Source organism: Anopheles coluzzii, chromosome X (assembly GCF_943734685.1).
Source record: "Anopheles coluzzii chromosome X, AcolN3, whole genome shotgun sequence".
NCBI classification, from domain to species: Eukaryota; Metazoa; Arthropoda; class Insecta; order Diptera; family Culicidae; genus Anopheles; species Anopheles coluzzii.
The window spans coordinates 5068428-5082871 of NC_064669.1; the positions used below are offsets into that span (position 1 = coordinate 5068428).

General features: G+C 47.5%; 1 protein-coding gene across 2 annotated transcripts in view; it reads right to left on the reverse strand.

Moving 5' to 3' along the window:
* Positions 1 to 14444, reverse strand: part of LOC120959398 (TOX high mobility group box family member 3-like) — a 55487-nt gene that overhangs the window by 19358 nt on the left and 21685 nt on the right. For both annotated transcript variants that reach the window (XM_040382718.2, XM_040382726.2), the window contains exons 3-6: positions 9772 to 10028; positions 5206 to 5485; positions 4662 to 4840; positions 3985 to 4120 (exon numbers count right to left, since the gene is read on the reverse strand). In XM_040382718.2, coding sequence (XP_040238652.2) covers positions 3985 to 4120; positions 4662 to 4840; positions 5206 to 5485; positions 9772 to 10028 — 852 coding nt within the window. The remainder of the gene's footprint in view (positions 1 to 3984; positions 4121 to 4661; positions 4841 to 5205; positions 5486 to 9771; positions 10029 to 14444) is intronic.

A 14444-nucleotide genomic window follows, 5' to 3' on the forward strand; every position in this document is an offset into this window, starting at 1 on the left:
CCCGTTCAGCGGCGCCTCCACCCCACAAGGATAAGAACAGATCTGCTCTACTAACCACCCACTAAACCCCCAGACCCTCCCCCCATCACAAAGTCAGTGATGGAAAGGGCAGACATGTGTAAAATGGTGGCCCGTGCCCGCGCGCATGTCCCCATTCTGCTCGCGGCCGCACCGCACGGAGCAAGAAGCCGGAGGAGCACGAGCGGAAGAAGCACAGCCAAGCGCTCCTACCGAACTCCACCCTGCTGCCCCGAGAGAGAGAGAGATAGAGAGAGAGACAGATAGACAGAGAGAGAGAGAGAGAGCAAGAGAGAAAGAGTGGCGGTTTCGTTTTCGCCAGCGAACATGATGTAAGACTTTTTCCCGACTAGCGCACGAGGAGCCGGTTGTTTAAACGAAAATTTCACAATATAAAGCTCATCATAAAGAACCAGGAGGAGCAGCAGCCAGGGAGCAGTGGGACGTGCACTAAAAGGACACACTGGTGGGTGGGTGGGCAGGAGGAGAAATTCGTTATGTTATATAGCGATACGACATACGAGCAGAGCAAATAAAATTGCATACACTTCGCTCTCCCAGTCCCCAGCGCTGTTTCGCCAAAGCAAAGACGATGGTTATCATCGAAAAGCCCCGAGAGGAAGTGCAGGCGGCCACCGAGGAAGGGGAGTGCATTTTGGGTTATTTGTTATCTTTCTGTATACGAAGCGCGTCTGCTCTCCATGTGTGTGTGTTAGTGTTTATGCTTCAAACGTTACTTTCTATTGGCTTTTTTGCTTTTTAAAAAGCATTTGTTTTCCCGAAGTCTCTTTTCTACACTACTCCCCCCTCTCCACACATATATGGTGTTCTCGATTATTCATCTCGATTCGACAACAGGGAAAGAGAACGGCGAGCGCACGAGGTGGAGGAGTGTGATTTGATCAAATAGAGCTTTCATGTTTTCTTCCTTTTTGTTTTTTTTGATGTCTAAGATGTCTTCAACGCACCTAAAATGTGGTGGTGTTGTGTTCTTCTCTCATCGCTAGAGAAGAACTCGAACCGACTCGCTGAAAAAACTGTTGAAGTAAAATTAGAGAAGTGTAACACACCATCAACAACAACGCGGCGGGTGCGCATTAGAGATTCGATCTCACGCTCGTCGGGTGTGTCCTACCAAAAACCCCGTACGCTGAGCGGTTGGCACCACGAAAGCGCTTATCAATGCGTCGGTTAAAACAGCAACTGTATACAACGGGCGGGAAAGCCGCCCGAACTGATAAGCAAGGTTCGTTTGTTTCTGTGCCACATCTGCCTAATGATTCGATCGATTGAGCACCGAGAGAGAGAGAGAGAGAGGTTATTTGTTCGATGGCGGGATGGAATGGAGGAATGTGCGAAGGAGGATTATTTTCGCTCTGTGTCGATGTTATTGTTTCCCTGCAAAAACAAGCCAAACGGGAGGGCAAGGGAGATCTATAGAGAGCACTATGACTTCCTCCGCCCGGAAGGGAATGGCGAAGGGTGTGTGTGTGTGTGTGTGTGTATGCTACACACGAAGGGATCCTTCTTCTTGGAGCGTAATCGGATTCCAAACTTCGGAATTTAAAGAGAGCGAAAGAGACAAAGAGGATAGAGCGCGAGGGAGAAACAAGGAGAGCGATCGAAACAGAACCAACCAGCGTGCGGCCAAGATGGAAGAGATGATTAGAAGTGGTACTCTCTGTCCTCCCCATTCCCTTCCCCACCTCCCTCGGTCCCCCGTCTCCAAGGTTTCCATCGTCTTGCTGCGCCCTTGCCCTCACCTTCACTTTTGCGCCCTAATGAGAACCTCTTGTGAGAGGAAGATTATTGCAAATTCAATTGAATTTCATTTCTTTACAAAAAGGATTCTTCCACCCCAGCTGCTGCACGTCCTCCCGGCCTTCCCCTGCACACTGCAATGGAGAGCCAAGGCAATGGTGAAATCTGTCCCACCCGCCCCACCTTCCCATCCCCACAGCGAGGGAAAGCAATTCTTGTATCACGAATTCAGTGGTAGATCAATATTTGCTTGAAAACATTTCCCCGTTCCGCTTTTCACCCGTTGCCGCTGTTTTGCTTTTCAGGCGCATTCTTCCCGGCCCCTAGGGTTTGGAAGGGAGGGGGGGGGGGAGGGGGAGGGGGAGTGGAGAGGGTGCTGTTGCTGTCAGAGTCGCGAAAGAGACCACGATAAGACCGCCGATTGCGAGATACTAGCAAACGAGATAGAGTGAATCCCTATGCGCGAAATGGTTTGTGTGGCTCTATGTGTGTGGTTGTTTGAAGCATACGAAAAAAAAGAAGACGCCCGTACACAAACACTAACTATCCTATCCTTAGCCAAATAAGCGGAGCAAGTTCGTTGCTCTGATAACATTTTTGGGATGATGTTATGTGAGTGTTTTTTTTTTGTCCGCCCAACATAGTGTGCCGCAAAGTAATGCTTGCCTGCACTCTAGTTCTTCTAGAGAGCAGCCGGGGGGGGGGGGGGGGGGGGGGGGGCGAATGTAACTTTCCAAAAGTAAAAGCAGGGCGAGGTGGCGAGGACAAAAAAAAACAAAAACAAAAAACAGATGGCGTTTTTGGTTTCGAAACACGATTGATCGAACACATTCGTTGATTTATTGCGTGGATGAATAACATTGTCAGAAATTATTTATTCGCATGTCGTTTGCGGACGGCGAAAGACGATGTTGCAATTGGAAATAAATAACCGAATAGCAACACAATATGTTTTGCTAGGCCAAGTAAACCAGCCAAGTAAAGTAAGGTGCTTTTGAACATTGTTTAACTGTAAGTAAACAACACAATCATTTCGCAGAGATTTTGGGTTTTAAAACAAATCTATGGCACAAAGGTAATAAGAATAAAGGTAATCTAGTTTTGATTACTAACTTCTTTTCAGGTTTTCTTTTGTCTTCAGATTTCTCTCACCTGAGATGGACAAAAACAGGGTTTAAGGAGATTTTTTGTTTTAAAGTTATTTATACAGCATTTGTCGAGTTTCTCCCCTACATTGTTAAGATTTGTTTCTTCTTCGCTTGTATGCCTCATTAATTTGCTGTGATTGTAACGATGTACTAGTAAGAGATTTGAACCGACGACCAGCGGTGTGAAAGTCCAAGTGGTTGGCACGACACTAAACCATCTCTCGCAACGAGCTACGGTTCATTACCGATCAGTTACAAAGCAATTGACCTCGAGCAAGCACCACAAGCACAAGCACAAGCGAAAAATAGAACAAAAGGGAAACCCGAAACGTCGAGCTGTTCAATACGCATTCACGCGATTAATCGTTAATTAAGAAATCAGCCATGTGAGAGATAAGAGCGGAAACAGGATGATCCGTGCCACAAAAAACATGTCATGTACAAAAAAAAAACTAAAGGCGCGATGCAAGCAACAAGGAAAGAAAAAAAAACCTACACCATTAATACACCAGCAGCGCATAAAACAAACGAGTAATAAAAATTAAGGAGCGGTAAAAGCGCTCCGCTAACCACACATACGCGACGTCCCGTTAAAGGGGTTAAAGCATTTTTTAAATAGCTAATTTCGATGGTTTTGTAATGTGGCAATCAGCAAGCCAAATAAAAAAAAGGAAAGGAAAGCACACAAATTTAGTGGCTCGCGCGCCACTCTCGCAAGCACGGCCAAACGTGCGTGTGAGGGACGGCGGTGAAACAAATCCCATGCCGCCCCCTGTTTCCTCTTCCATTCCATTTTTTTCTCTCTTCCTTTTGCTGAGCCGGAACAGAAAATCGGGTTTAACAATAGGACATAAACAAAAAAAAATAATAAAACACCAAAAAGCGAAAAACGTAACAGACAAACGTGGTGTTGAGTTGATTAGAAATTTAAAAGCATATTGGACCGCGTGTATGTGTGTGTGTTTTTTTTCTTTCAAATGGCGACACACACTTTCACCACTATCCACAACACCACCAAACTACACTATTACGTGCGCGTGTGTGCGCGTATACTTACATTTTTATGCTCCGTCGCTAGCACGTCCCACATCGAGGCGACGATTTTGGAAACTTCGCCGAACGAGGCGTTCGGGTTTTGGCCTTTGATAGCTGCCTGCGTATCGCGGAAGAACAGCGCATAGGCAGAGACGGGCCTGGCAGAAGGAGGAAGGAGCGGGTTGAAGCAAAGGTTAGTAAAGGTTGTGGCTAAACACAGGGATTTCCAGGAGTTCTCATGGCTGTGGGACACTTTATAGACTCCTTCTTAAGTGAAATGAACTTAATGTAATGGGAATCGGACCCCAATGGCACGATTGTTGGACAAATCCAATAGGAATTTCCGAAGGAGCCTGACCAAATAGGGTGCCGTAGAGTCCCATTCCCACAATACGAAGTTCACTTCCAATAGGAAAGAGTCAAGGAAGTGTCCGACAACTGTGAGAGCCCCTGCAAAACCCTGTATAGTGCACAGAAGAACGAAACAAAAAGCACCCAAAAGACGGAAAGCAAAAAAAAAAGAGTTGCACTGTATGCAAAAAAAAAAAACAGAACTATTTGCTGTCCAAATTGTTGTCTCTCTTTTTTTCTTCTTCCTCTTTAGGTGTCTTTTTATGGGTTTTGCTTTCCCTCCGCCAATCAGCTGGAAAAGCGCTTTGCAAAAAAGGGCCTAGGAGGCCGCTCATGCCTCGAACTTACTTCTGCGGCTCGTTGGGATCCCGTTTTTTCTTCTTCTTCGTGACCTTGGGCTTCTTGGCGGCGGCGGCGGCAGCGGCGGCCGCGGCCGCAGCCGCAGCCGATGCCTTCATGCCGGCCGCCCCGACGAGCGCCTCCTCCCCGTACGACGGTTCCGACGATGGGCGCTTCAGGGAGTTTGCCTGTTGTTGTTGTTGTTGTTGATGGGACGAGAATAGAGAAAAAAAAAAACAAGAAGGTCAGCAAAACGGGGCAGGATACAAATCACCCGCACACAAAAAAGAGGGCCCGCGCGATTGTGTGTGTGTGTTTGTGAAAAGCGAACGAAGCGAACGATCAAAAATCGCTGGCCCCAAAAGGTGTCACGGCACGTGTATGCCGGGAGGGGCGTCGGGAGTTCCGAAGGAAAAAAGGGACGCGAATCCTTTTTTTTTTTTCGTTCTCAAACGCACGCCGCACACACGCAGTGGGTCAACCGGTACGGTACGTCACAGTGTGTGTGTGTGTGTGTGTGTGGGGCAATTATTTATGCTGGCGCGTCGCTTACCGGAATCGTGTCGTCGCTGTCGTCGCTGGTGGTGCCGTTCTCCGTGCCCTGGCCGACCCCGTTCTGGGGCGGCGAGCGCCCAATGAAGCTGAGCGCATTTCCGCCAACGAGCTGCTGCTGCTGCTGCTGCTGAGGGGACAGCTGTTGCTGCTGCTGGGCGGGTGGTACCATCGAGGGGGACTGCTGGGGCGGCTGCATCACGTGCAGCGTGGGATTGTTGTTCGGACTAGCGTTCAGCTGATGGTAGGTCGGCTGGTTCGGCGACTGTAGCGTGTACGGGCTGTGGAAGAGAGAGAGCGAGAAAGAAAGAGAGAGGGTGAACAAATGCCACGCAATAGGGTTAAAGCAACGGCGGCCAAAAGTGTGGAAGCATCCGAAAGAAACGTGGGGGGGGAAAAAAAAACAACCCCGCAGGGCGATCAGCTGGGCGCTCGCGCGCTCCCGCACACACTCTGCAAGCAGCAGGCACGGCATGGGGGAGGCACGGTACGGCGGTAACAGGTATAAATGTTACGCGCGCGCGGACACCCAACCCCCGGCCGTTTGGGTGCGGCGGAAGCTGAAGCGGCTGGCTGAAAAACCGCTGATGATGTTGTGCGGTTGTTGTTGCCGGCGCCGCGCCGCTTGGGGAGATTTTTTTTTTAGGTTGGTTTCTCCCCCCACTGTTGGTTTATTATTTGTCGCTTGGTTGTTCTTTTTTGTGTTTTTTTTTCGGGGTGAGGAGAGAGAGAAAGCGAAGAGGGTTCAAACCGCCACGGGGTGCAGCACGCGGCCCGGTTTTTTTTGTGTGTATGTGTGTGGTTTGTTTTGCAAAATACTACTGAGCAGTACGCCACGGGGCGTGCGGCTGGAATAAAGGGCTGGAAAGATGCTGCCTACGACGAGCTCCCCCCCCCCCCCCCCCACGCAATAGCGGTAAAATTGTGTATCGGGAGTCAAGGTCAGCTCACGGGGAATCGCGGGGGCGGGAAAAGGAGGGAAGGTCGATTTTTGTTCTTTTTTTTTTTTGGTTGCCTGTTGCACGTCGCACTAAGAGTGAAAGTGTGTTTTCGCGCCTTTTTTCGTTTCGTGCCCTCTCCCGTCGGTTTTGTTTTGATTGTTGTCGCCTGGTCCGGCCTACACCTTTCGCGGGAGAGGGAATGCAGGTGGGGGGGGGGGGGGGGGGTGAGGGAAAAATGTGTTCGCTTAGGGTGGGTTTGTTGGTGTTGCTATTGTTGTTGGATGCGAAATAATTATTTGACACGCGTATTGATTACTTCATCAGCTGCTTCTGGACAGTCTAGAGGTCGAGGACAGCTATCATGCGATCATTTGAAGTTGCTATATACATTATTCTATGATTTTTGTTATAAAAATGCTTTTTGTTGTAGTTTTGTGATCGAAAAAAAAACACACACAAATAAATAACAATTATTGTATTTTCGGTTTGCAAGTCGAGCGGCAGCTTTTATACCGCAATTAACTCCCAGTAAAGAGCTTGACTCGATAGTGACATCGCGAGCAGTCGTTACATTACACAAACACGTCTCCAGTTCAAATCTCTTTACTTTGCAGGTACACTTATACTTTAAACTATAAGCGTGTTTTCTCTCGTGTCGTTAGCATCATCTCCTCATTTTTAGCAATACGGTTCCGCCGGTGGTACCTTCTAGTCCCAAAAAAAAAACATCTGAAGAAAAAAACATTCTGAACTTCCGCAGAAAAAAAAACAAAATCTGATCTTCCGCAGACGGAAAAAGCCGCTTGAAGAGATTTATTTAATAAAGCAAATGACATTTGTTGCGATTAAAATCTGGTTGCCATTCCATGTATGTGGCAAATCAAACGAGAGAAAATGTCAAAGCGTATGATGAGTATTACACCATCACATACCGCGGTTAGGTATCGCACTTCAAAGACATAATTGTAACACTGGTTTATTCGATTCGTGTTGTGATTTTCTGTTCTTTTCGATGGACGCATCGCAGCTTTAAGCGTTTGTTTGATTCTTCTGCCTTACTCGCAGCCACACAACACGGCCGGATGTTTTAACGAAATACCAATTCCGTAGACTGTTTGGAGACGGGAAAGCTGTTAAAAAAAAAGGATGAGCTGTTTTGCATTCCAGTGCCCAGCGGCCAAGCCTCAACTGTTTGCCGTACAGTGGTAGAACGCAGACCGGGACCATAAACCAGTTCCAGCCGCATTATTAATTCGATTACTAATTGGACGGGAAATGGCAAAACAGGCAGCAAAGGACAGGTGTGTGTTGCGTACAGTACCATGCAGTTAACAGAGCTTTTATTTTCAGCTTTAAAAAAGGTATCATTCTCAATCTTATCCTTAATGAGCTCCAATTACTTCGAGAATACTAACACGCCACGCGCGGACGACGACAGGCAGATAACTGGCGACCATGCATGTGTTATTGGACGGGTGGGTAATTGGGTTGTAAAAATAAGGAGAAAAAAAATTACGTACCAATTTTACAGGCACAGATTATAAATGTAATGGCTCAATAGCACAAATGCCACTAGCATATAATTTTATACGAGAACCTTGATCAAAACATGTACCGGACTGGGCAGCTGGGTCACTACAACGACCCAATCGAGATGGCTGCATTGCCAGCGTTCAGGGCTGTTTCGCTGTCGATTAATTTATTTTTTTATACATTCCCGGTCCATTCTGGCCGTGGCCGAGGTGCAAGGAAGATGGATCGAGTAAGATAATCGACACATCCTTTTATGTGTTTTTGGAAGCAAAGGCTGGATTTAAAATGGAACCTGTTCTCGGTCCGGCTGGCAGAAAGCGAATTGTACTTGAGTCGACAATAAACTGCATGCCCGGTGGGAAATTCTCGTAAGCTCTGCTGTCAGGCATCGTTAGCTAGACGTCGTCAGATTCAGTGTAATTTCATGTGACATAAATGGATGCACGCAGAAATGACGCAATATCAATCATCTACCGGACGCACTCTAGTTGTTCGACCAACAGGGATATAAAAAATCCCCAATCCAGGGCTGCTCCCAACCTTTCCCAAGTACATTCTGTAAATTTCCATAAAATTCTTCGCTCGAAAAGTTTGAGCGCATTTTTCTTCGCCCCGTTCAAACCCGTGACTGCGCTAGACAGTGGCGAATTTATTATTATGCATGGTTGCATTAGATTATTAATGGTTCTTTTTATCCTCTCCCCCAGCTGTCAATCCAGCATAACCAGCCCGCACGTGAGATGGTGGGATTGGCTGCGGTTGCAGGCTGTAGAGTTTGATAATTAACTTTCATCGTGCGCAATTATTGACTAACAAAAATGCTCGCTTTCGGCTACTGCCGGGCGGCCGTAATTCGATCAATCAACATTTCGATTTCAAAATCAAACCGAAATCGTACAACTGAAATATTTCCGGCTAATTCCAAACTTCCATCCGAGGACGGTGATTAGTTCTAGCCCCATCTGCATACGCTGCAAATGGAACGTATCGCTAGTTACAGCATTGCAATGGTTTTTTTTGTTGCCTGGCGCGCATTTCCCTCCCGAGCGGGCGAAGGATGCATCTTGGAAATCGGAATATTCCCGGAATGGTATCGATGGAACTCCATTTATTGGTGCCTTTGTGCAGCTGGAGTGATGGAGAACATTGCCTGATAGTTGGGTGGCTTTGGAAATGATTTATTTAAAACCAGATATTCCATTTATTTTAATATTTTGTTGTTACTAGAGTGCTTCCATTGCACGAGACTTGCTTCCTGAAGTATACAAATTCAAAGCCGGTTAATGGTCATGTATGATGTACTGCGAACAATTCATTGATTTGAAATAAGCTATGCCAGAAAGTTTGGCAAGGAGTATTTCTGTAACTACGTCATGGAGTGTTACGACCTGTAAGTTGGACTCTGAACTTTTTGGACTAGCGACTTGACATCTCGATTATTGAACTTATGAACTCGACGTTAGGTACTCTTTGAAAATGATATCGCACCTAAACGATCGCAACTTCTTAAACTAATCTTCTCAATTGCTTGATTTTTATAACTAACCCTTGGAATTGTATGCTTATTGAAATTAGCATCTCAACTTCTGCTATTAGATATATCAATTCCTTGGATAGCCCCTCTGAGCTTGATGATACAACTTCTTGAATTCAATATCTGAACTCCTTAGAATTGACAACTCAACTGTGAGAGTTATCTCAACCTTCTGGACGCGACATCACTGCTGATTTGTATTGACAACTTAACCATTGAAGATGTGTGTTTATGGTCTTGACATCTTACTTGACATCTTACCTTCTTGGACTGTATCATATCAAACTCACATACTTCATATGTCAACTTCAAGAACTAGATATTACAATTCCTAGAACTACATGTCTCAACTCTTTGGAGTTGGTGTCTGAACTGCATGGGCTTAGTCATCCCAATTACTGGAGAAACCACCGTAAGATGAAAATCATGAAAGGATACCTGTTTTTTCACCCCAAAATATCTTGGATATGTCCCAACGCGAACTTCAATAAATTTGGATCACAAAAACATTATTGGCAGAAGACGGGTTGTGATTAACCGATTGTTCCTGGTTCCTTACCTGTGATGGTTCATATCTTGGTGCCATTGGCCGTAGCCGGACTGCTGCTGGTCCTGCAGCAGGCCCACCATATGGCCGGATTGCTGCTGGGTGCTGCCGTGCATCTGATACTGCTGCTGCTGCTGGGGATGCTGCTGCTGATGGTGTTGTTGCTGCTGCTGCTGCTGCTGCTGCTGCTGCGGTTGCTGGTGCTGCAGGTGGCTGTTCATCGACTGTATGTCGAACTCGTCGTCGCCGAACGACGGTGTGTGAAACGTCTGCAACGAGTTGGTGGGCAAATGCAAAACACAAAAGGTTAATGAGGTGTGTGCATTAGAGGGTTTATGCAAATAGGGCTGTGCGCGCAAATGACGGCTGCAGCTGGAACGCGTCAACCGAAGGCTCCAGCTGCGCACCACCCTCCCATGTCCGCCCTGTTTAGTTAATGTTTTTTTCCCCGTTCCGTTTTTTTTTCTATCTCCACTAAATGTATGTTGTTTCGGTATCCACTGCCACCGATCTTGGGATTGTTTTGGCATCGAGCATTGGCAAACACGATTGACGCTTGTGTTTTCTTTATCCGTTTGTTCCGCCCGGGCCCGACTAGGCAGGTTAATAGTACGTTAATATGCTGCGTTAAGCTGTAAGCAGCGCGATAATTCATCCTTATGAAAATGTCACCCACCCCCGGGTGTACGCACTTAAATTCTTCCGTCATCTTCCCACCCCACCAGGTGGCAGGCAGCGACTGCAACCTCGCCTCGCTTATTAATCCCCAATCTCCTCGGTTCGCGCTCGGGCAATTGAATTTTAATCTTGTGCTAATTTTAATTGAACATTGAACGACCGAACGGGTCAGCTGGTACCATTTAGCACAGGACAGGCTGGAAGTGAGGAGCAGGAGGGACAATAAAAACAGCAAAAAAGAGGGGAAGGGGGGGGGGGGGAACACTCCGCTTCAGAATGAAAGCATAAACGGACACTTAACTTTTTCCTCCTGCCTGGGTCGTCCTAATAAAAAAGCGAACACAGGGCAATGAAATGCGATGCAAGCTCTTTTTTTATTATTATTATTTTAATGATACATTCTTCTTCCTTCCTCCCTCGCTTGCGCCATTTCTCGCGCTCGCCAGCGTGCTCTTTGTTCCCGCTTTATGCGCGAAACTATACGAAGCGAGTAAAGTTTTTACGACAGCAATCGTCTTCGGGCTCTCTCCTGCTTGCTCCTTCCACCTGTTTCCGCTGATGCGAACGGACATGGACATAGCTCCGTGTCGCTCCAATAGCTGACCTTCACATCGCACTGGCAAGACCCCGGGATCATCCCGAGGTCGAACAAGGGGACAACAAAGGATACCAGCGCTGCCCCGCCCGCAACTCGGCGATGCTTCGCTCGCAGGAGCAGCGCAATAAGACGGCAGTAAAAGGCGACCTCATCTTGTCGTCGGGGCAGAGCAACCGAACGAAATGCACCGCTGACGGGATGACGGGCAGGAAAGGATGCAGCACGGTCTATTGGACCGCGCGTTTGCAGCACTTTTACGACCCACAGATGCAAACACGCTGGATCAGCGAGCGCTGCAGAATCATCTCCGCCAAGAGTTTTGCTAAATCCCCGGGAAATGGGCGTGTGTGCACTCGACAGGACGGTTGCGCTTTATGCTTTCGCTCGTCGGTTCGGAAAGATTTTTCATCAACCAACAAAGCTGCCGGTTGCGATTGATTCTTGGTGTTGTTGGACCTGATGGTGGTGAGCTCAATGCATTTCACTTCAGGTGCGTAGTAGGACAGTGTGGAGGATGTATGGATCCGCTCGGCCTTAGTGTTACGCACGCTGGAAATTCAACCGACAACCTCCCAAAACTTTTTTGAAAACGAGAAAGGTCTGTTGTTATCTTTTTTTTACACTAAAAGCATTTACCGCGCGGGAGGACGCCAACTCTCACACCGTTCTGTAGCAGCGGTTCGTGGGTTTTTTTTACGGTTGCTATTTTTGAGAACATTGCTAGCGAAAAGTAGGTCACAGCATCCGTCATCTTTGCTTTCATCAAACGCATTCATGCCTTTTTTTATTATTATTTGAGTCGTGTCGGCGTCGCCAAATTGGAAAAAACCATCTCAACCATTTACACCTGTGCGCTCACGAATCGGGCGGAGACCAAACCAGACGGAATGAAATAAGACATAAAATCCTGCCCGAGAGGCGAGGTAACAAATAGATTAAAATTCGAATCGTCTGTCTGCAAGGGCAGCCGTTTTCCACCCGCCCAAGACCGCGAACGCCCAGGATACAAGTAAACTAGTCACGCCGCGGATCGTATTAACGCAAAACAATCAACTTCAGATAATAACAAAGCGTTACACCGGCTGTGCACTTTTGTTTCTGGTGCCATGCTCAACGCGGAAAGGGGGGAGTGCGCGCATAACAAGTGCAGTGCGATGCGAAAACAAAACCAGAAGAAACAAACACACACCAGAGGGAAAATCCGCTGTGATAAGGCGGGTGCGGCAATGCGGTAAAGGGATGATGATAAAGTGCAAACCCCGGGGCGTGTAATATTGTTACGTCTTTGCGGTGGTGCGGCGGTTGGATGGGCAATAAAGGCGCCGATTGCTATGGTTGCACCGTAACAAGCAACATCATTACCTCGATAAGCAGCAGCAGAAAAGACAATGCTGTTCCGGCACAGGTACATTTCACGAGAACTAGAAGAACAACTTCAAAACACCTCTGTTGCACACCTTAGTGTGATATAGTTGATGCAGTTGGCGTACCACCCACGATTGCCACCTTCGTATTGGTTGATATGGGTTTGTTTTAATGCCAGGAAGTAACGAAGCCTCCAAGCTATGTAAGGCTACAGAAACATTTGATGAACTAATCAACTGTCTCCGCCTGACGTTATGCAAACAGTATGACATTGGCCCCCCGTTAGGCTTCTCACAAAAAACGCCTAACATTAGGCAAAAAACATTTGTTAGCTGCACCAAGGTTCATGAAGGATACAGCTCGTTGTATAGCTCATTTTTTAACTAATACAAAGATTTTGGATTTGACAGTTACTTCGTTCCAGTTTTACATGCACGCACACACAAGCTCGAAGTGAATGGGGTGTTAATTTGGCGATTTAGGGGGGAAAAATTAATTGAATGCGTTACAAAAAGTGAATAAATAAACTGGACGAGGTAAATGTCACACTAAGATTTCCTCTACTTAATTACATTTGTCAATTCCTTAAGGATACATCAACTTGTATCTCATATAGACTAATAGTGTACTCTCTGGAGCGCATCCACGACTCCGATCCGACTCCGGCTATTTTTAGTCCTGTTCCGAACAGGACCACTAGTTCCGTCCGAAGTCAGCCGGAGTCGTCCGACTCTGACAAAATCGGAATAACTAGTTCAGTTCAGTGTCATCCGGAGTCGCCTGGAGTCATCCGGAGTCGCCCGGAAGCGGCCTGAGTAGCCTGGAGACGGAGTCATCCGAAGTTGTCCGGAGTCGTCCGAGGTCGTCCGAGGTCGGCCTTAGGCGGCCTGTGTTGTCTGGAGTCGGAATCATCCGAAGTCGTCTGGAATAGGACGGACGCTAGGAGTCGCCCGGAGTCGCGCAGAGTCGTCCGGAGTCGTCTGAAATCGTCCTGGAGTCGGAATCATCCGAAGTCGTCTGGAATAGGACGGACGCTAGGAGTCGTCCGAAGTCGCGCAGAGTCGTGCGGAGTCGTCTGAAATCGTCCAGAGTTGACTGGAGTCGGAGTCGTCCGAAGTCAGAAAGATTCGTCTGAAGTCATCCAGTGTCGTCCGGAAGCGGCCTGAGTTGTCTGGAGTCGGAGTTATCCGAAGTAGTCCGGAGTCATCTGGAGTCGTCCGAAGTCTTCCGGAATCATCGGGAGTCGCCCAGAAGCGGCCTGAGTAGCCTGGAGACAGAGTCATCCGAAGTTGTCTGGAGTCGTCCGGAGTCGTCCGTGGTCGGCCTAAGGCGGCCTGTGTTGTCTGGAATCGGAATCATCCGAAATCGTCCGGAGCAGAACGGACGCTAGGTCGTTCGGAGTCGCGCGGAGTCGTCCGGAGTCGTCCCAAAACGTCCGGAGTTGTCTGAAGTCGGAGTCGTACGAAGTCAGAAAGAGTCGTCTGAAGTCATCCAGAGTCGTCCGGAAGCGGCCTGAGTTGTCTGGAGTCGGAGTCATCCGAAGTTGTCCGGAGTCGTCCAGAGTCATCCGAAGTTGTCCGGAGTCGTCCGGAGTCGTCCGAAGTCTTCCAGAATTGTCCGGAGTCGTCCAGAGTCATCCGGAGTTGTCTGGAGTCGGAGTCGTCCGGAGTCAGCAGGAGTCGGCTCCACCAACTTTGTCTCCGACCAACTCCGGACGATTCTGGACAACTCCGGACGACTCCGGACGACTCCAGGGGACTCCAGACGATTTCAAACGACTCTGGATAATCCTGGGCGTATTTTCCTTCCAGTGTCGTTTCCGATGTTTTTTGAGTCAGATCGGAGTCGTATTCGATTTTTTTTTCCAATTGTACCCATCATCAATAAATATAGACTTTCATCAGCAACATTAAATTTATTTAAGAAGAAACACATACAAAAGAGACAAGATACAACATTAACTTATAATGCATACCTTCAGGGTAACAATTTATTAATGTAAATAAAAGTTTGTCAATTTGGCAGTTTAACAAAAAACATCAAA